Raw genomic sequence first — 20,032 nt, forward strand, 5'->3', positions numbered from 1 at the left:
CGCGCCCCTGCGGCCGTGGCCCCTGCGCCCCAGCTCCCCGGGCTGCAGAGCGACTTCCGCTGTGGGTGCCGGCCGCTGCGATTCTTCCCCCTTGAGGTCTGGCGCGCGGCCAGCCGCCCTGATTACCTCGCGGCTGTGAGACGGACAGCGCTGCTACCCGTCCCGGCTCGCCGCCGGGCTCCCTCTGGTTCAGTTTATTTATTTTGAATTTATTTCATTTATTTGAAAGGCAGAGGTACAGACAGAAAGGGAGACACAGGGACAGGAGCTTCCATCCTCTGGTTCACTTCCCCCATGGCCGCAGGAGCCAGGAGCCAGGAGCGTCCTCTGGGTCCCCCTGGGGGTGCAGGGGCCCTGGCCCATCCTCCACGGCTTTCCCAGGTGCATCAGCAGGGAGCGGGATCGGAAGTGGAGCCCACATGGGATGCCGGCGCTGCAGGCCGAGGGTGGGAGGCTTCACCCCCCACACCACAGCGTGGGCCCCCTCCCTCCTCTGTGGCCACAGTCCCACTGGGCTGAGGCCTCCCGGCCACCCTAGTTAAAGACCCTGTCTCCTGATACAGTCGCACTGGGTCTGGGCTCCCATGGGAGTTTGGGGAGGACACAGGTCTCCCCGTAGCAGGTGCTGACGCCCCCGAGCAGGTTTGGAGGGGCAGCAGGGTGCACACCCACTACCTCCACGCCCACCCTCCGCCTGCCGGGCTGCCCCAGCTCACGCCCCATGGGTCCCAGCTGGAGGCTCCGTCCCCCTGAGGGGACCCCGGTGCCCCTGAAGGAGGCGTTGGCCTTAACATTGCACCAGGAGGAAGCTTGGTGTGGTTGGGAGCTGGGAGGCCTGTGCCCGCTGTCCTGGCTGTGCCCGCTGTCCTGGCTGCGTCTGATGCTGGCGACGCTGCTCGGTGGATGCCAGCCTGTGCAGACATCAGGAGTGCCTGAGCGTTGTGCCTGCCCCCGCCCCATGCCTGCTGTGACCGTGCCCACCCAGCAGTCATGTTTGCTGGGCTCCATCCCTGCTGACGACACCCGGCCAGGTGTCAGGCCTGCTCGCTGCAGTGTCCCCCTGGGTGTCATGTCGGCTACAGGTGTGCCACCCCCTCGGTGCAGTGCCCACCTGGGTGTCATGTCGGCTACAGGTGTGCCACCCCCTCGGTGCAGTGCCCACCTGGGTGTCGTGTCGGCTACAGGGGTGCTACCCCCTCAGTGCAGTGCCCACCTGGGTGTCATGTCGGCTACAGGTGTGCCACCCCCTCGGTACAGTGCCCACCTGGGTGTTGTGCCCACCTGCTGCCCCCCAGGCACAGTGCCCACCTGGACACCTTGTTCTCCGGGTGTCGTGTCCCCCTGCTGCCCCCGGGCACAGTGCCCACCTGGACACCTGTTCTCCTGGTGTTGTGCCCCCCTGCTGCCCCCGGGCACAGTGCCCACCTGGACACCTTGTTCTCCTGGTGTCGTGTCCCCCTGCTGCCCCCGGGCACAGTGCCCACCTGGACACCTTGTTCTCCTGGTGTCGTGTCCCCCTGCTGTCCCCGGGCACAGTGCCCACCTGGACACCTTGTTCTCTTGGGTGTCGTGTCCCCCTGCTGCCCCCGGGCACAGTGCCCACCTGGACACCTTGTTCTCCTGGTGTTGTGTCCCCCTGCTGCCCCCGGGCGCAGTGCCCACCTGGACACCTGTTCTCCTGGTGTTGTGCCCCCCTGCTGCCCCCGGGCACAGTGCCCACCTGGACATCTTGTTCTCCTGGGTGTTGTGTCCTTGCTGATGGGTGCCCTGGGAATGCTGCCCCCGGGCACAGTGCCCACTTGGACACCTTGTTCTCCTGGTGTCATGTCCCCCTGCTGCCCCCTGGCACAGTGCCCACCTGGACACCTTGTTCTCCTGGGTGTCGTGTCCTTGCTGACAGATGCCCTGGGAATGCTGCCCCCGGGGACAGTGCCCACCTGGACACCTGTTCTCCTGGTGTTGTGTCCCCCTGCTGCCCCCGGGCACAGTGCCCACCTGGACACCTGTTCTCCTGGTGTCGTGCCCCCCTGCTGCCCCCGGGGACAGTGCCCACCTGGACACCTTGTTCTCCTGGTGTCGTGTCCCCCTGCTGCCCCCGGGCACAGTGCCCATCTGGACACCTTATTCTCCTGGTGTCGTGTCCCCCTGCTGCCCCCGGGCACAGTGCCCACCTGGACACCTTGTTCTCCTGGGTGTCGTGTCCCCCTGCTGCTCCCGGGCACAGTGCCCACCTGGACACCTTGTTCTCTTGGGTGTCGTGTCCCCCTGCTGCCCCCGGGCACAGTGCCCACCTGGACACCTTGTTCTCCTGGTGTTGTGTCCCCCTGCTGCCCCCGGGCGCAGTGCCCACCTGGACACCTGTTCTCCTGGTGTTGTGCCCCCCTGCTGCCCCCGGGCACAGTGCCCACCTGGACATCTTGTTCTCCTGGGTGTTGTGTCCTTGCTGATGGGTGCCCTGGGAATGCTGCCCCCGGGCACAGTGCCCACCTGGACACCTGTTCTCCTGGTGTCGTGCCCCCCTGCTGCCCCCGGGGACAGTGCCCACCTGGACACCTGTTCTCCTGGTGTTGTGCCCCCCTGCTGCCCCCGGGCACAGTGCCCACCTGGACATCTTGTTCTCCTGGGTGTTGTGTCCTTGCTGATGGGTGCCCTGGGAATGCTGCCCCCGGGCACAGTGCCCACCTGGACACCTGTTCTCCTGGTGTCGTGCCCCCCTGCTGCCCCCGGGGACAGTGCCCACCTGGACACCTTGTTCTCCTGGTGTCGTGTCCCCCTGCTGCCCCCGGGCACAGTGCCCATCTGGACACCTTGTTCTCCTGGTGTCGTGTCCCCCTGCTGCCCCCGGGCACAGTGCCCACCTGGACACCTTGTTCTCCTGGGTGTCGTGTCCCCCTGCTGCCCCCGGGCACAGTGCCCACCTGGACACCTTGTTCTCCTGGTGTCGTGTCCCCCTGCTGCCCCCGGGCACAGTGCCCACCTGGACACCTGTTCTCCTGGCGTTGTACCCCCCTGCTGCCCCTGGGCACAGTGCCCACCTGGACACCTGCTCTCCGGGTGTGCCAGCGTGGGCCTTTGCTGCAGGGCCACAGGCCCCCTTCCATGAGAGGCTCTTCCCCCTGACCCCCGCACGCTGGTCCTCTCTGTCCCCCCACAGCGGACGATGGCGGCTTTGAGATCGGCGCCTACAACAACAGCGCCATCGTCACCCCTCACCTGGACGCCCTGGCCCGCCGCAGCCTCGTCTTCCGCAACGCCTTCACCTCCGTCAGCAGCTGCTCCCCGAGCCGCGCCAGCCTCCTCACCGGCCTGCCCCAGGTGAGGGTGCTGCAGGGCGGCGCCGGGGCCCAGTCCTCCGGGTGCCGCCTCAGGGACTGGGGGCTCGGCCCGCAACCCCGACCTGCTTCCTGCCTGGGCGTGTGGCTGCTCTAGCGACCTCGCGTGAGTCCTGCCGTTCGTGCCCTGTGCCCATCGGGTTGCTCCAGGCTGCAGCAGGCGTCGCGCTCCCGGCCTGTGTGGCTGCTCCCCGTCCGTCTGTTTGGAACCCTCGGTCACTTGCACTTGTTGGCTGCCATGCGCGTTCTGTTACGTTACCATGGACAAGCGTGCTCTGCCCGCGCGTCCCAATCCAAGAGACTGAGATGCAGGCGAGCCGTGGGGAGGGGAGCAGCCACGTCTGGGCAGTGGGCTGGGGCCCGAGCGGGAGCCCTTCCCTCACCTCTAAACAGTGGCAGAGTTTTTGTAAGATTTTTTTTTTTTTTTTTTTTTTTTGGAAGGCAGAGGGATAGGGATAGAGATAGGGAGAGAGAGACAGAGAGAGTCTTCCAACCACCGGTTCACTCCCCAAATGGCCACTATGGCTGAGGCAGGGCCAGGCTGAAGCCAGGAGGTAAATCCAGGTCTCCCACGCGGGTGCAGGGCCCGCGTCTCCCGCTGCTTTCCCAGGCGCACTAGCAGGGAGCTGGCTCGGGAGTGGAGCAGCCGGCCTGGAGCCCAGGCTCGCAGTGGCTGCCGGTGCCGCAGGCAGCAGCTCAACTGCGCCACCACGCGGGCCCCTAAATAGTGGGCGTCGCAAGGGTCAGCGATGTCTTTGACAAGGTAAAACAGGCCACGAAAGGGACCTGGCTCTGTCCTCGCCGCACCTTGTGTGGTCCTAACAGCAAGTGGGAGAGGAGAGGCCAGCAGAGAGGAAGCTGGAAGTGCCCGCAGCGCTCGCCTCCATCGCTCCAGACCCCGCCCCTTGCTGCTCTCGCCGAGGGCAGCTCAGGGCCTCCTGGGGCACAGGGGCTCTCCAGGGTGCCGATCACCCCAAGGCTGGCCCAGCCGTGGGAGAGAGGCCGGGGCTCACGAGTCCTCGCCCGCAGCACCAGAACGGCATGTACGGGCTGCACCAGGACCTGCACCACTTCAGCTCCTTCGACAAGGTGCGGAGCCTGCCGCTGCTGCTCCGCCAGGCCGGCGTGCGCACAGGTGAGCTCCGCCACGGAGGCTGAAGCCTGGGGGCCCCGTGCCTGGCCCTGCCGGGAGAGGAGGCCTGGGGTGGGGCAGGGAGCCGAGGGGCCTCTGGCCAGCATCTCGCCCTCCCGCAGGCATCATCGGGAAGAAGCACGTGGGGCCGGAGGCTGTGTTCCCCTTCGACTTTGCCTACACGGAGGAGAATGGCTCCGTCCTCCAGGTGGGCCGCAACATCACACGCATGAAGCTGCTGGTCCGGAAGTTCCTGCAGACCCAGGACGAGGGCAGGTGCGAGGGGGCGGCTGGCGCCGTCCCGGGGTCGTGTCAGGAAGGGGGGACTTGGGGACACAGGCAGCGTGGGTCACAGGTGAGGTCGACAGCGGGGAGCAGTGGGGGGCACGCTGGCCCACCCGGACCTGGACCTGAGTACCGAGCCCCCCCATGCCCCCTACAGGCCTTTCTTCCTCTACGTGGCCTTCCACGACCCCCACCGCTGTGGGCACTCCCAACCTCAGTACGGAGCCTTCTGCGAGAAGTTCGGCAACGGGGAGAGCGGCATGGGGCGCATCCCGGACTGGACCCCCCAGACCTACGACCCCCAGGATGTCCTGGTAGGCGGGGCCCTGGCCAGTCCCAGACCCGGGCACCTGGCCCCGCCCCTGAGCTGACAGCCCTCGCCCCAGCTCGTGTCGGGAGAGACCCTGAGAATCAGCAGCAGGTGGAAGCAGGCATCCAGGGAGACCCCGCTCTGGGCTCCTCTGTTCACAGGAGGAGGAGGAGGAGGAGGAGGTCGTGGGCCCTGGCCGGCCTCCGTCTGCTCCCTCAGCTCCGGGACTGGGCGCCCCTCCCCTCCCACTGACTCCTCCTCTGAGCCCCCGGCTCTCCCCAGGTCCCTTACTTCGTCCCTGACACGCCGGCAGCCCGAGCCGACCTGGCCGCCCAGTACACCACCATCGGCCGCATGGACCAAGGTGGGCCCACAGATCCGGGCACGGGGTGCCGGCTGGCTCAGGCCCAGCCCAGGGAGCTCCCACCAGGGGCAGCGTGAGGTGGGGCTCGTGGGCAAGGCCCTGTGCCGGGGCTGGGTTCGGAGAAGCAGCCGGGTGTTGGGGGCACAGCAGCCCCTGCCTCGGGGCTGGCGTCGGGACCTCGGCCTGGGGCTGTGCCGGGACCCCGCTGCCCCTGGGCTGGGGCCTCTGTGTGCCCCAGAGGCAGGGTGCAGGCTCGGAACATGCTCCCAGCCGCAGGAGCTGGCGTGGGGTTCCCCAGGTGAGGCATATGCAGAACTTGGCGGGGGTGGAGGCCAGTTCCCGTTGTGGCCGTAACAGGAGCCACAGTAAGACTGGGGTGCTCACAACAGAGAGGAGCTCACGGTCCTGCAGGCCGGAGGCCTGACGTCAAGGTGGGGGCTGTCGCTCCCCCGGCTCAGGGAGGCCCCTGCCCCTCCTCTCCCAGCCCCGGGGGGCTCTGGGGCTCCTTGCAGCTGAGCCACTCCCACCTCTGTCCCCTCCCCCGCGTGCTGCTCTCTCGTCTCCATCCTGGTCTCCCACGTGGGTGCAGGGCCCCAGGCACTGGGGCTGCCTTGCTGTGCCCTCCTAGACACGTTCGCAGGGAGCTGGATGGGAAGTGGAGCAGCCTGGACTCGAACTGGCACCCACAAGGGATGCCGGCACTGCAGGCTGAGGCTTTACCCGCTGCACCACAGCGCCGGCCCCCTCTCTGTCGTGTTGGGACCCTTGTCCTGGTGGCTTAACCCTCACGGGGTCTGGGGCCCGCCTGGGCTCTTCAGGATGCCCTGGTGCTGAGATCCTTGACTGAGTGTATCTGCAAACCAGGTCCCCTCACAGGGTCCGGGTGCTGACCCAAGCGCCTGGGCCCCTGCCACCCGACGGGAGGCCAGGATGGAGCTCCGGGCTCCTGGCTTGGACTGGCCCGCTCCTGGCTGTTGCAGGCACTTAGGGAGTGAACCAGCAGATGGAAGATCTCTCTCCCTCTCCCCCTCCCCTCCCCTCCCCTCCCCTCCCCCTCCCCCTCCCCCTCCCCCTCTCCCTCTCTCTCCAAGTTAAAAATCATAGAGTGCTGAGATGCCTGGAGGTCGTGTGCCCCAGGATGGGGAGTGGGCCTGGGGTCTGGGCCTGGAAGGACCTCAGGGATTTATAAGGTCCCAAAAGTTGGCGTCCACCGGCCGGAGCAGGGAACCCGTGCACGGGTCTCCGCCTGGGTCTCTGACCGAGCCCTTGCCCCGCCCCCGCCACAGGGGTCGGCCTGGTGCTCCAGGAGCTGCGAGAAGCCGGTGTCCTGAACGACACCCTGGTCATCTTCACGTCCGACAACGGCATCCCCTTCCCCAGCGGCAGGACCAACCTGTACTGGCCGGGGACCGCCGAGCCCTTGCTGGTGTCGTCCCCCGAGCACCCGCGCCGCTGGGGCCAGGTCAGCGAGGCCTACGTGAGCCTCCTAGGTATGGCCGGGATGGCGGGAGGGGGTCCTCGGCTCCCTGGCTGAGGAGGGGGCGGGCGCAGAAGAACGGGACCCCGAGAGTGACAGCAGCACCCTGGGTGCTGGCCAGGGTCTCACCTCCAGACAGCTGCCCGTGCCCCCACAGAGCGGCAGCAGGGCCCCCTGGATGCCCGTGCCCCCACAGAGCGGCAGCAGGGCCCCCTGGATGCCCGTGACCCCACAGAGGGACAGCAGGGCCACCTGGATGCCTGTGCCCCCACAGAGGGGCAGAAGGGCCACCTGGATGCCCGTGACCCCACAGAGCGGCAGCAGGGCCCCCTGGAGTGCCTGTGCCCCCACAGAGGGGCAGCAGGGCCCCCTGGATGCCTGTGACCCCACAGAGCGGCAGCAGGGCCCCCTGGAGTGCCTGTGCCCCCACAGAGCGGCAGCAGGGCCCCCTTGATGCCCGTGACCCCACAGAGCGGCAGCAGGGCCCCCTGGATGCCCGTGCCCCCACAGAGCGGCAGCAGGGCCCCCTGGATGCCCGTGCCCCCACAGAGCGGCAGCAGGGCCCCCTGGAGTGCCTGTGCCCCCACAGAGCGGCAGCAGGGCCCCCCGGATGCCCGTGCCCCCACAGAGCGGCAGCAGGGCCCCCTGGATGCCCGTGCCCCCACAGAGCGGCAGCAGGGCCCCCCGGATGCCCGTGCCCCCACAGAGCGGCAGCAGGGCCCCCTGGATGCCTGTGCCCCCACAGAGCGGCAGCAGGGCCCCCCGGATGCCTGTGCACTCCACACCGCAGGCCCCGGATCTGGGCAGTCCTGAGCTTCCGCTTGTCTGACGAGTTCCTGGGGGTGCCGATGCTGTGGGCCCGGGGACCCCACTTTGACAACCACTGCACCCTGCTATGCCTTCCTCTGAGCGAAGGCCCACGTGGAGATGAGCAGACAGAATCACGGGTGTGGGAGACCCTGGGAGAGGCTGCGCGAGCTTCCAGTCCAGCCGGCCCCCAGGACCGTGCACCCCCCTCCCCGGCTCAGGGTCTGCCTTCCCCTCAGGCCCCACACCAGGAGCCCTGCCTGCCTGAGGGCTTCCTTTCTGGTCCTCAGTGTCACCAGGTGGGGGCCCCTGGCTGTCCCTGCAGGGCTGGCGTGAGAGGCGCCAGTCGAGGCAGCGCCCCCTGGTGGTGGTGGGGCAGTGCGGTGGTTGCTCAGCCCTCCCGGAGCCGGCTGCCGAGCCGCCGCTTCCTTTCCAGACCTCACGCCCACCATCCTGGACTGGTTCTCCATCCCCTACCCCAGCTACGCCATCTTTGGCTCGAAGACCGTCCAGCTCACGGGCCGGTCCCTTCTGCCAGCACTGGAGGCCGAGCCCCCGTGGGACACCGTCTTCGGCAGCCAGAGCTACCACGAGGTCACCATGTCCTACCCTATGCGCTCCGTGTTCCAGCGGGGCCTCCGCCTGGTGCACAACCTGGGCTTCAGGACACCTTTCCCCATCGACCAGGACCTGTACGTGTCGCCCACCTTCCAGGACCTGCTGAACCGCAGCGTGGCCGGCCAGCCCACCGGCTGGTACACAGACCTGCACCACTACTACTACCGGGACCGCTGGGAGCTGTACGACCACAGCCAGGACCCCCGCGAGACCTGCAACCGGGCCGGCGACCCACGCTTCGCCCAGGTCCTGGACCTGCTGAAGGCCCGGCTGGCCAAGTGGCAGTGGGAGACCCACGACCCCTGGGTGTGCGCCCCCGACGGCGTCCTGGAGGGAAAGCTCTCACCCCAGTGCCGGCCCCTGCACAACGAGCTCTGACGGCCCCTCCCAGACGGGCCCCAGCCCCGCCTTAGCTGACCGTGGGGGCAGCAGGCCACACCCCCCCACGCTGGACGTCCCTCCCGCCTGGGCCTGGGGAGGAGACCCCTTCCCTCCTCCAGGGTGCTGCTGCCCGCTGAGGGGCACCTCCGTCCTCGCGGGCAAGGAATTCCAGGGGGTCTCTGGGACAGGGCAGGACCCTGGTCCCGGTGGAGTTTTGTTCTCCGGTTGGAGACCGAGTGCTGGGGTCTGGGCCTCAGTCTTTGGATGCTTCTAGCCAGTTCCCTCCCCGCCTCCCGTGTGCCAGGTGGGCAGGTGCAGACCACGCTGGTGGAAGCTGGCGAACGGGCACAGGGCCGCTTTGCCGCCCCAGCTCGGGTTCCCCTGACCGGCGGCAGGCTGAGTGGCGAGCCCCGCCCTGTGGGCGTCCGGGCGGAGGTCGTCCTGCTTGAGGGTCACCAGAGGCAGGGCGATGCCACAGGCACCGGCTCAGGCCAGCTCCCGGTGGACGACACCGGCACGGGCCACCGGCGATGCCTGGCCTGCTCCACGCCGGCCTGCAGGAGGGGGCTCTTCCCGCTGTGGGCAGGCCCCCGGCCCCCTGCTGCCCTCCCCCACTGACGCCGTGGGGGTGGGGTGGGTGAAAGCCCCGGCCTGGGCACGGGGAAAGCCGGTTCTTTCGTAAAACACGGGAGCTGCTTTTCTGAACTCGTTTGTTGTCATTCCAGCCCGAACCCCAGAGATCACCCGGAGTCACAGAGTCCGGGGCAGACTGGGGAGGTGGGAGGCGAGGCCCTGAGGTGCGGGTCGCTGAGGCTCCTCACCCGAGCCGGGGGGAAGGTGCCCGGCCCCGCGACGCCAGCTGGCCTCGTCCGGCAGGGTCTGTGCCGGCTTCTCCAGGCCCCTCTCGGTTCCGGGGACCCCAGGCACGGCCCCCACCAGAGGAGTCCCTGTGAGGCAGAGTTCCCCGGTGCCTCAGCCAGCAGCAGCTGGGAGAACTTTGCTGGCTGTTGGGGTACGTGGACTTAGCTTCCGCCCTGGACTGGGGTGGCAGGGCCCCCGGGGGCTCCAGGACAGAGCCCTTCGACACACTGGGACGGGAGGGGAAGGTGCAGCCCCCGCGGACCCAGGTCGGGAGGCTGCCTCCAGACAGGACACTGCGTCCAGGGCTCCCTCCGCTGCCCAGTGTTCCTGGAGGTTCCCAGCTGCTGCGGGCACTTCCTGTGTGGGCTACAGATGGCGTGGGCTCAGGGGAGAGCGAGCGAGGGCCGGCAGGAAAGTGGCCCGACTTGGCTTCCAAGCACGGAGCCCCAGCAAGCCGGCTGCTCACTAAAGACAACACACCCATCCAGACCCCAGGGCGCAGGCGGCCCCACCTCCAGGGAACGCAGAGAAGCCAGGACCTGGCCCACACCCTGCCCCTCAGGGGGCCAGGTAGGGAGAACCCCCGGGCTCTCCCAGTGTAAAGGGGGCAGCAGGCAGGATGGGTGTGGTTTGTCCCCAGCCTAACCCTAGTGGGGGTTCTCAGCACAGACTGGGTCGTGTTACCTGCCTGAGCCCCACCTAAGGGATTTCGCCCCTGGCCTTGGTCCTGGAGCTGCGGGGCACTGGCGGGTGTGGAGCACCGGCCCCTGTCCAGCCCCCTCCCGACAGGCACCTACTTTGACACTGTCCAGCTGGATGTCCAGGGGAGTGTGGGCGTTCCAAGGGAGAGGGAGGGGAAGTGCGTCCAGACCCCAGGGCTAGGAGGAAGCAGGAGCAGCCGCGCCTGGGGCTGGCACAGCCTGAGCTCCGGCTCAGAGCTGACCCGGCTGCAGCGGAACCTTGCAAAGGAGCGGGGTCCGGAGCGGCTCGCAGGAGAGGGCGCGGTGGCCGGGAGACTGGAGACTTGTAGTGGACGTCAGTTCTTTCTGTGTATCCACTCGGGACTCCAGCCAGCTCCACTCACTTTCTGAGTCCTGATTCGCCGGGCAGAGGTCCCCAGAGCTGGGACAGACCGCAGCCTGAGATCGCGGGGGGCCTGTCGGCAGGCCCAGGTCCTGCGGGGTCTGCTGCGGCCAGGGGGCCCTCGGCTCGCACGCTTGGTCCTCCCCAGCTTTGTCCCCCTCCTTCTGGTGTTCGCCACATCCTGCCTTGGGGCCCAGCTCTTACCTCACCCTGAGGGACTACCCGCAGTGCCCCCAGACGCCTGTCCCTTGCTCCGGGTGACATACCCCTCCCGGCTCAAGTACTGACAGGACATCAGGTGGGGGCATCACACACCCCGCGGCACAGGGGTCCTGAGGGAGCCCCGTCAGCTCTGGGGGAGCTCTTGGAGGAGCGTCCACTTTACCAACTGACCCTGCGCTTCTCATCGGACGAGTCTGTGCTGAGCCTCAGACCCAGCAGGTGCTCCCTCAGGGAGGACGGAGGGACAGAAAGACGGTGGGTGCACAGACAGATGGGTGCATGGACGGATGGATGAGTAGATAGATGGACGGATGGATAGATGGACGAGTGGGCGGATGGATAGATGGACGGATGGATGAGTAGACAGATGGACGGATGAGCAGGTGGGTGGACAGGTAGGTGAGTGGGTGCACGGCTGTGTGGGCTGATGGATAGATGGTCGGGTACAGAGGTGGATATGTGGGTGGGCAGACAGACGGGTGGATGGGTCGGTGGACAGATGGATGGATGGATGGATGGATGGATGGATGGATGGATGGAAAGATGGGCGGGTTCATGGTTGGGTGGGCTGATGGGCAGATGGGTGGAGACAGAGGTGGCTGGGTGGGTGGACAGGCCGGCGTGTGGGTGGACGCAGAGGTGGCTGGATGGGTGGACAGGCTGGCGCGTGGGTGGACGCAGAGGTGGCTGGGTGGGTGGACAGGCTGGCGCGTGGGTGGACGCAGAGGTGGCTGGGTGGGTGGACAGGCTGGCGCGTGGGTGGACGCAGAGGTGGCTGGGTGGGTGGACAGGCTGGCGCGTGGGTGGACACGGAGGTACGTGTGGATAAATAGCCCTGTCCCCCTCACCTCCCCGAGCCGTAGTGTCCGTGTCCAGCCTCTGACACCTGGGAGTTGCGCAGATCCTTGCACAGTGGTTCTCATCCAGGGCAGCTCTGCCCCCACCCTGGGGGGGACGCCCAGCGCACCTGCTGGGCACTCGGCGACGCCCTGGGAGAGGCACAGCTTCTTGCTGGGGACCTTCCTGGCCATGCTCGGCACGAGGAGCACGGGCGGGGCCGGCAGGGCCTGTGGGGTCACCAGGGTGTAGGAAACAGCCTTCGGCCCAGAAGCAGGCACTGGAGGAAGCTGCGGGGCGGGGGCCGTGAGCGCGGAGTGGGGGCTGTGAGCGTGGAGTGGGGGCCGTGAGCACGAGGCGGGGGCCGTGAGTGTGGAGCGGGGGCCGTGAGCGGCCGGCCAGGCCACGGCGCGGAGCGGGGGCTGTGAGCGTGAAGAAGCGGGGGGGGGGTCGTGAGCGGCCGGCTGGGCTGCAGCGGCCCCCCCCTCCACGCTGCCCTCCAGGAGGCTCTCATCTGCAGCACCTGGAATCACCTCGCCGCCGCCGCCCTGCACTGTCACCAACAACCACAGCCACGCCCTGGCCGCTGCCCCGCCACTGCCGGGCTGGGGCTCTGCAGGCTCGGCCTCCAGTCTGTTCCTTGTCTGCCCACGGGGAGGATGGAGGGAGCAGGGCTCTCCTCCTCCGATGGAACAGTGAGGGCCTGCCCCTCCCTTCAGTGAGGGTGTGGGGGTGTGAGGCGGGGGGCTGGGCCCCCTTTGCTTGGACAGCTGCCCGGCGCTGTGGCCGCCTTCACCCGGCACCGAGACACCACGCAGGAGAACGAAGTCAGAGCCGTCACTCTGGCCCTCCCCGCTGTGGGTTTGGCCTGCGCGGGGTCTCCGCTGTTCTGCCCTGTGCCGGGCCTCGTGCACCCGCGACTGCTTGGGGCCATCTCAGGGCCCACTGGCTTGTGTGACATTGACAATTACGATAGTTTTCAAGTTTTTGCTCTTCCAGAAAGCTGCTGTCCATCTAGCCATACTGATGGCTTCTGGACTGTTTTCTTGGGTGAGTTATAGAAACAGGAGTTTCGGTCTAAAGGCCCACAAATGCCAGCCTTGACCCCTAAGGACGGATCCTGGCCTGAGTGACCGGCCTGACGGCTGCTACCGGGGTCCCTGGTCCCGGGCACCAGGCCTCCCCTTCCACCCAGCTAGGGTCTGGCTGTGCCCTGTCGAAGGACAAACACAAGGTTGGCATTGGCTTTGTCCACATCGACAAGGTGGACCGACTTCTGCGGCCCCCAGCAAGACAGCTGGAGGAGACGTGGGGAGGGAGAGGGCCGAGGACGGGTCCTGAGGCCACCAGCACCTGGTCGGCAGGTCCCCTGTGGTCCCTGCACCATCAGCAGGATGCCCAGGGCAGGGGCAGGAGAGAGGTCCCAGGCAGAGTCCTGTGCAGGGCATGGGGGGAGGGCAGCCCTCCACGCCTGGTTCTGGGGCAGGTGGCGCTCAGCAGGAAATGTGGGGTGGTGGTTTGCACACCTGTCCCCTGACCTCTGCAGCTTGGTCCCCAGGGTCCACCTTCCTGGTTCCCAGGAGACGGAAGCTGAGGCGGGGTCTTTGGGAAGGGGTTGGATTGGCAGGGGTGGCTCAGGTCGAGACCCTGTGGTCTGATCCCCGTGGCTTTATAAGGACAGGGAGAGAGGTGTGGACGGACGCGGACGCTGCCTCCTGCCGCACGTGGTCTCTGCCACGTGGAGACTCTGCCAGCACCGACGGCGGCCATGGCCAGGTAAGACCCCTCCAGAACCCAGAGCCCACATCACCCGCGCTTCCTTACGGTGAGGCAGCTTCGTGGCACACGGGTGAGCGGCTGCAGGAGCTGGGCTCCCGGGAGACCGCCAAGGAGGGGCTGCAGACTGAGGGGGGGAGCAGACTGAAGGTTTGGAGGGTCACCCTGCAACCAGCCAGCCTTGCTCCCCACATGGGACCCCCAGCCGGCCTCCGCTCGGGGTGGGGGGAGGCAGGGCCCCTCCCCCCAGCCTCACCCTGCCTGGAGTAGGGAAGGAGGCACTGAGCCCTGCGGGACCAGGAGAGGCCCTGAGCTGCCCCCCCAGGCTGCTGGCACAGGGGCCCACCCCGGCCCCTCCCCTGTCCCAGGAATGCCGATCCAAGAGTTCAGAGGTAGGGACGGGGGTGCGAACATGCAGCCAGGGCTGAGGGCCCCCTGCAGCCTCGCTCCCCACGCTGCAGCCTGGCGCTGCCCAGGCACGTTCTGGAAACACAGACTTGACCGCCCCTCCCTGGACTGGAGGACTCCCTCCCGCGCGGGCGGCGGGGCCATCGGGCTGGACCGGAGGACTCGCTCCCGCGCGGGCGGCAGGGCCATCGGGCTGGACCGGAGGACTCGCTCCCGCGCGGGCGGCGGGACCATCGGGCTGGACCGGAGGACTCCCTCCTGCGTGGGCGGCGGGGCCATCGGGCCCAGCCAGGCGGGACAGGTGTCCTTCCACGGCCCCCACGGGGATGCGTGGCGCTCGTGACCCTGCTCCCCGGGGCAGGTGGGGAGACCCTGGCTGAGGTCCGGGCTCCTGGATTCAGCCGGGCCAGTCCTGGCTGCTGCAGGCGTCTGGGGAGGGAACCAGAGGACGGACGAGCTCTGTCTCTCTGCCTCTCAAATGGAAGAAAATGAATTTTAAAAAACGAGGAACAGTCTTCTGTTCAAAAGGGGGAGCTGAGTGTTCTAAAGCGTTCGTGGGGTGATAGAGGCTGGCGGAGTGTTCCAGACGGGAGGAGGCTCAGAGCCGGGGACGGAGCGCCGCGCCAGGCCCCGCACTGGCGCCGCTGGCACGGCTGGAACCCGGACAGCAGATCATGATAAGTGACACCGACCGAAGTCCACGCAGTCACACGGGAGGACGTCCTGTCTGTGGGCCGCAGTCCAAGGGGGGCACGGGGCCACGAGCACGCAACTCAAGTGGCTCAGCCGCTGTGAGCGTGTGTGTGTGCACGCGAGACAGGGTTAGCGTGAGTGTGTGTGCGACTGTGTGTGACAGTGAGTATGAGTGCATGAGTGTGAGTGTGTGTGACCGATGGTGTGTGTGCGACTGACAGTGTGTGTGACAGTGAGTGTGAGTGACTGATGGTGTGTGTGCGACTGACAGTGTGTGTGTGACAGTGAGTGTGTGTGACTGATGGTGTGTGTGTGACTGACAGTGTGTGTGACAGTGAGTGTGTGTGAATATGTGAATGTGAGAGGTGTGACTGTGTGTGACAGTGAGTGTGAGTGCATGAGTGTGAGTGTGTGTGACTGATGGTGTGTGTGTGTGACTGACAGTGTGTGTGTGACAGTGTGTGTGACTGATGGTGTGTGTGTGCGACTGACTGTGTGTGTGTGACTGATGGTGTGTGTGAATGTGAGAGGTGTGACTGTGAGTGTGTGACTGAGACTGAGTGTGTGTGTGTGACTGTCAATGACTGAGAGTGTGTGCTAGTCAGCGTGTGTGTGCGAGTGTGACTGAGTGTGAGTGAGTGTGGAGACAGAGTGCAAGCGATACACTAAGTATTTGTGTACTATTTTTACAGATGTGATTTAAACATAAATTTGAAATTGTTTCTAAATAAAGACTTCAAATGCTAAAAGCAAAAGCAGAGAACAGCCCTGCAATCAAGAGTAGAAAGCCACACCCACATGGCAAAGGACAGGCTCCGGAGAAGTGGAAGAGATGAGCTCACCAACTCGACACCAGCCGAGATGGTCGCACGCCTGCCCCTCCCCCCCGACCCCCACGGGGGTCCCAGGTCCCTGCACGGCTGGGGCACCGCCCACAGCGCCCCAGACACACGCACAGGTGTGCACACGTGTGCACTCCCACCTGAAACCCGGCCCCCCACAGGAAGGGCAGTCAGAAGTGAAGGAGCTGAGGCTGGGAGTGGGCGGCCGGGGAAGGGCGTCCCGCGCCCCTCGGCTCTCGCTGCGGCTCTGCCCAGGCCCTGGGCCCCGACCCTGGACCCAGGACCCTCCCTGCCCCCTCCCCCGTCCTGGGCTGAACTGGGGAGGGGCTGGTCACAGCCGGAGAAGGCTCCAGTCCCTAACCAAGCACAAGGGGCTGCTTTCCTGTCTTGTCCACAGCCGGGCGCTGGCTCCACCCCCGAGGAGAAAGACGCAGGCCCCTGGCCGTCCCCTCCCAGCCCCTGCACTGACCCACTGACCCGCTCCTGGTGGGGCCGGCTCCCTGCCCTCAGCCCCCTCTTCCCGGCGGTGTCATGGTCCCGGCTGACCGCAGTGGGCGGGCGAGTCTGCCCGGGCCTGCCCGTGGCAACAGGGCCTCACGGGCGCCTCTGTGTACCGCACAAGTGCCCTGGCTTTGGTTTGTGGGACCCGCTGAGACCCGTCCGTCCGTGCACCTGGTCGACCGCAGGACAGAGGCCAGAGGAGCAGGGCGGGTCCTCTGTCCTTTGTGGAGCCCAGGCCGTCATCCTTGCTGTCCTCAGAGACTGCTCGTGCCCCCCGGGGGAGCCGGTCCCCAGGTGCCCCGGTCCTCAGCGTGACCCCGGCTGACCTGCCTGCCTGTGGGAGCTCAGGCACACTCCTGCCTCGGGGCCCTTGCACGGGCTGCCCCCTCGCCTGGACCACCTTTTACCATTTTGTGTTCAGGACGCCACTCCGCGGCCTTTCCAGAATGTTCTGTTTAGAACCGTGGACGCCTCGCATCCCGGCCCATCCCTTGGCTTTTTCTGTGGGAGGCGCTGACCTCTGTGGGCGCATCAGGATTCCAGTTGTGCGTTGGCTTCCTGCTGCCCCCGTGACCGCCTGAGGCCAGGAGACCCTGCCCTTCTCCCGTCTGTGGAGTCCACAGCCAGGACGGTGAAATCCCAGCAGCTCTGGCAGGAGGCCCGGTTCCCACGACGCCGACAGCCATCAGGAAAGGAGGGGGCGTGCGCCCCCGAAGCCGCTCACACACAGGTGGAGGTCGCTCAGTCCCCCAGTGGAAACCCAGCCCGGGGTGAGCCTCCGCACAGACACAGCTCCCAGCTGCCCCGCCTCCCGCTGCCTCCCAGCCCCGCCCTCGGCTCAGTCCCCCCCCCCCCCGCGGCCCCCCAGGTCACCACCTAGGGGTCCCGAGGCTGTCTGTCCCTGTAGGCGAGACCCTGTGTCTGGCGTTGTCCTGGGAACCCCAGGTAGCACACTCCTGGCTCCAGGGAGGGTGAGCGGCCCTGGGGGCCACCTGGCTGGGATAGGCCGGCCCTGCCCCCAAGCGGCACGAGGACAGCGCCACCTAGTGCCCCACCCCGGCTCTAGCAGCCGCCACGGAGGGATGAGGATGTGACCTGGGCCAGCGCCAGCCCTGGGCCCCTCGGGTCGGCTTTGTGGTCATCAGCATTTGGGGGGCTGGCTGGGGTGTCTGGCCTTGCCCTGAAGTCACGGCAGAGATGCCAAGTAAGTGTAAGTCCCTTTAAGGTTTGAGAGACCCCTGAAGAAGACCCCCAAGAAGAGCAGTTTAGGTTGAGGGAGGGGTCCTTCCGCCAACCCCCCTGGCCGAGGAGATGTGGATAAAGGACCAGGCACAGACAGCTGGGAGGGTCCCAGGGGTCTCCAGAGGCATTCTGACCGCCTGAGCAGGTGGGTGTGTCCTGGCCACGGCTGACCCAAGCCCAGCTCTGCCCACACCAGTCCTGGGAGCGCACAGGGCAAGTGCAGGAAGTGGCCACTCCCTGCTGCTTCTCACAGCCGCCCTGCCCGCCCCGCCAGATGTGTGGGCTCTGGGGGGGTCAGGGCTAGAAGCACCCACGTGAGGAGAGCGCTACAACCTCCAACATTTTATCCCCCACTGCAAACACGGCACACGCGTGTGTGAACGACGCACCTGTGGACGGGGTGCACGTGTGTTTGTTGGGCTTGTTGGTTTTGCCCCCAAAGCACACCCTGCCGCCCCTCCGCAGCTCCCCCGTGCTCAGCCCAGAACCCCCAGAATGGATCACCGTTCTCTCCAACCCTAACGGTCCCAACACGCCATCCATCAGCTCTGTCAGCTGCTTTTTTTCCCCAAAGTTTTATTCATTTGTTTGAGAGGCAGAGTTACAGAGAGAGAGAGAGAGAGGTCTTCCACCCGCTGGTTCACCTCCCAAATTGCTGCAATGGCCGGAGCTGGGCTGATCTGAAGCCAGGAGCCAGGGGCTTCTTCTGGGTCTCCCACGTGGGTGCAGGGGCCCAAGCACTCGGGCCATCTTCCACTGCTTTCCGAGGCCATTAGCAGGGGGCTGGATTGGAACTGGAGCAGCCGGGACTTGAACCAGTGTCCACATGGGACGCTGGTGCCACGGGCGGAAGCTTAGGCTACTTCACCACAGTGAGGCCCCCAACTCTGTCAGTGTCACTCCAGGAATGTCCTAGGCCACGCCTGCCACCTCCACGGAGTCAGCCCTCAGGGCCACCGTCACCTGCTCAGGTCCTTGCCGGTCCAGCCTCCTGTCCTCCAGGTCACCTGCCTCCCGGAAGTGGCCCTGCAAACTCCACCCCTGCATTTCCGAAGACCCTCGGGACCCAGGCGCTGCCCCTCCTCCCCGGTTCCCCCTCCCCCGCCTGCATTCACTGTGCCACCCCCCCTACACTGCGCCATCCCCGCCCCCGCCCTGGGCCGCTCAGCTTCCTCCAGCCGCCCGGGTGCGCGGGGCAGTGACTCAGCAGGTGGCTTACGGGGGGGTTCTGCTAGAGGGTGCGGAGTGGACGCGGCTGGGAAATCCCAGTTCCCCCACCCGGCTTCTCCGCCCCCACGCCAGCTCCTGCTGACGCGCACCCTGGGAGGGTCCCTGCCCCCACCAGAGGGACCCCATCCGGGAGACCCGGGGCCCTGGCTTCAGCCTGGCCCTGCCCTGGCTGCTGCAGGCATTCGGGGAGTGAGCCAGGGGATGAGAGATGTCTGCCTCTGTCGCTCCCTTTCGAATAAAAAAATGAGAAGAAAATCGGAGAAAGGAGCAGTCTACACCTTTAATACCTGGTTATGGGCGGGGCCGGCGGCCTGGAGGGGCGTGGCATGGGCGGGACCTGGAGGAGCAGGGGACGATGGGCGGGGCCAGTGGCAGGGCGTGGTTGGTGGCAGCGTGGGGGCGATGGGCGGGGATCTGGAGGGGCTGGCCAATGGGCGGGACCTGGATGAGCGGGAGGGGCCGATGGGCGGGGCCTGTGACCGGCGTGGCTGAGGCAGGGCGGGGCCTGGAGGAGCGGGAGGGACGATGGGCGGGGCCTGGAGGAGCGATGGGCGTGGCTGCGGCTGCTCTCGCGGACAGCCCCTGGTCTCCCCGGGTCCAGGCTACTTGCATCCAGCGCTGCCTCCTGCGAACCCAGTCCAGCCGAGCGGCGCTGTCCCGCTGCTCCCTGACCTCCCGTGTCCAGGAGCGCGGGGCCCAGGGGAGGGGCGGGCCCGCCGAGTGTTCCGCGAGCTCACGGGGGGGGGGGGGGTCACGGCTGAGCGCGTCCTCCCCTCCTCCTGCCCTGGACACCCACGTGGGGCGCAAGCCGGCGGCTACTTAGCGAAGCCTGCTGAGTCGGGGACGCTACGCAGACACGGCCGCTCCAGATGCGTGAACTGGGCGTGGGCGCGGCCCCAGGCCCTGCATGAGCCTGGGTCGGGCGCTGGCTCTGTCCCGACTCCAGCACCCGGGCAGCAGGCGGTGGCTCAGAGCGTGGGTTCCCGCTGCCCCCGTGGGAGGCCTGGACGCGGCTCCCAGCAGACGGTGACCTCCGCCTTCCTCGACGGGCCCGGCGGAAGCGGCCGGGGGCTCTCGCTCCTCTCGCTGCGGCCGCCCGCGCCCTGTCTCCCGCTCCCACGGAGAGGCCTCTCCACGGTCTCCACGTCGAGGAGGGGTCCTCTCGCCCCCGGGGAGCGGCCACGTCCAGTTCCCACCGATCCCCTGGCTCTGGTCATTTTCACGGACCCCGGGCTGCAAGGTCTCACTCCTCGCCCCGCAAAGAACGGGGCTGCGGGGCTCCCCGCTGTGGCCCACGTGCTGGGACGCTGCACCCACGCGGGAGACGCGGAGGGAGCTCCCGGCTTCGCCGGGGAGAGCCGTCGGATGGAAAAACCTCTCAAAAAAAACAAAAAACAAGGAGGAGGAGGAGGGCGGTGGAGGAGCCGGGCACGAGCAGGCCTCGGGGAGAGGCGCAGCCCGCGACCCCCAGGCAACAAGAGCAACGTCCACGGAGCGGCGGGAGCGGCTCCTTTTATAGAGGCTGGGCTGGCCCCGCCCCTCGAAAGATCCCGCGGGAACTGCCTGTCGCGCGAGAGCGGTGGCGCGTCCCCGTTCCCTACGCTTTCTCCTCACGTGACCAACAGCGCCCC

At 67.2% G+C, this 20,032-nt stretch overlaps 1 protein-coding gene across 1 annotated transcript; it reads left to right on the forward strand.

Annotated features, from left to right (window-relative positions):
• The first annotated feature begins 958 nt into the window (after nucleotides 1-958).
• SGSH (N-sulfoglucosamine sulfohydrolase) lies at nucleotides 959-9,411 on the forward strand. Its single transcript, XM_051830481.2, has 8 exons — nucleotides 959-1,082; nucleotides 3,155-3,315; nucleotides 4,362-4,467; nucleotides 4,587-4,740; nucleotides 4,907-5,063; nucleotides 5,342-5,423; nucleotides 6,730-6,913; nucleotides 8,190-9,411. The coding sequence occupies exons 1-8, from the start codon at nucleotides 959-961 to the stop codon at nucleotides 8,701-8,703; spliced, it is 1,482 nt and encodes a 493-aa protein (XP_051686441.2). The 3' UTR covers nucleotides 8,704-9,411.
• Nucleotides 9,412-20,032: the final 10,621 nt, after the last annotated feature.

The sequence above is a fragment of the Oryctolagus cuniculus genome, chromosome 17, assembly GCF_964237555.1.
Source record: "Oryctolagus cuniculus chromosome 17, mOryCun1.1, whole genome shotgun sequence".
In the NCBI taxonomy this organism is placed as follows: domain Eukaryota; kingdom Metazoa; phylum Chordata; class Mammalia; order Lagomorpha; family Leporidae; genus Oryctolagus; species Oryctolagus cuniculus.

Coding starts and splice junctions, on each gene's coding strand:
- SGSH (XM_051830481.2), top strand. CDS start 959: ATGCCTGCTGTGACCGTGCCCACCCAGCAGTCATGTTTGCTGGGCTCC. Junction 3,316..4,361: donor TCCTCACCGGCCTGCCCCAG/GTGAGGGTGCTG, acceptor CCTCGCCCGCAG/CACCAGAACGGCATGTACGG. Junction 4,741..4,906: donor CAGACCCAGGACGAGGGCAG/GTGCGAGGGGGC, acceptor TGCCCCCTACAG/GCCTTTCTTCCTCTACGTGG.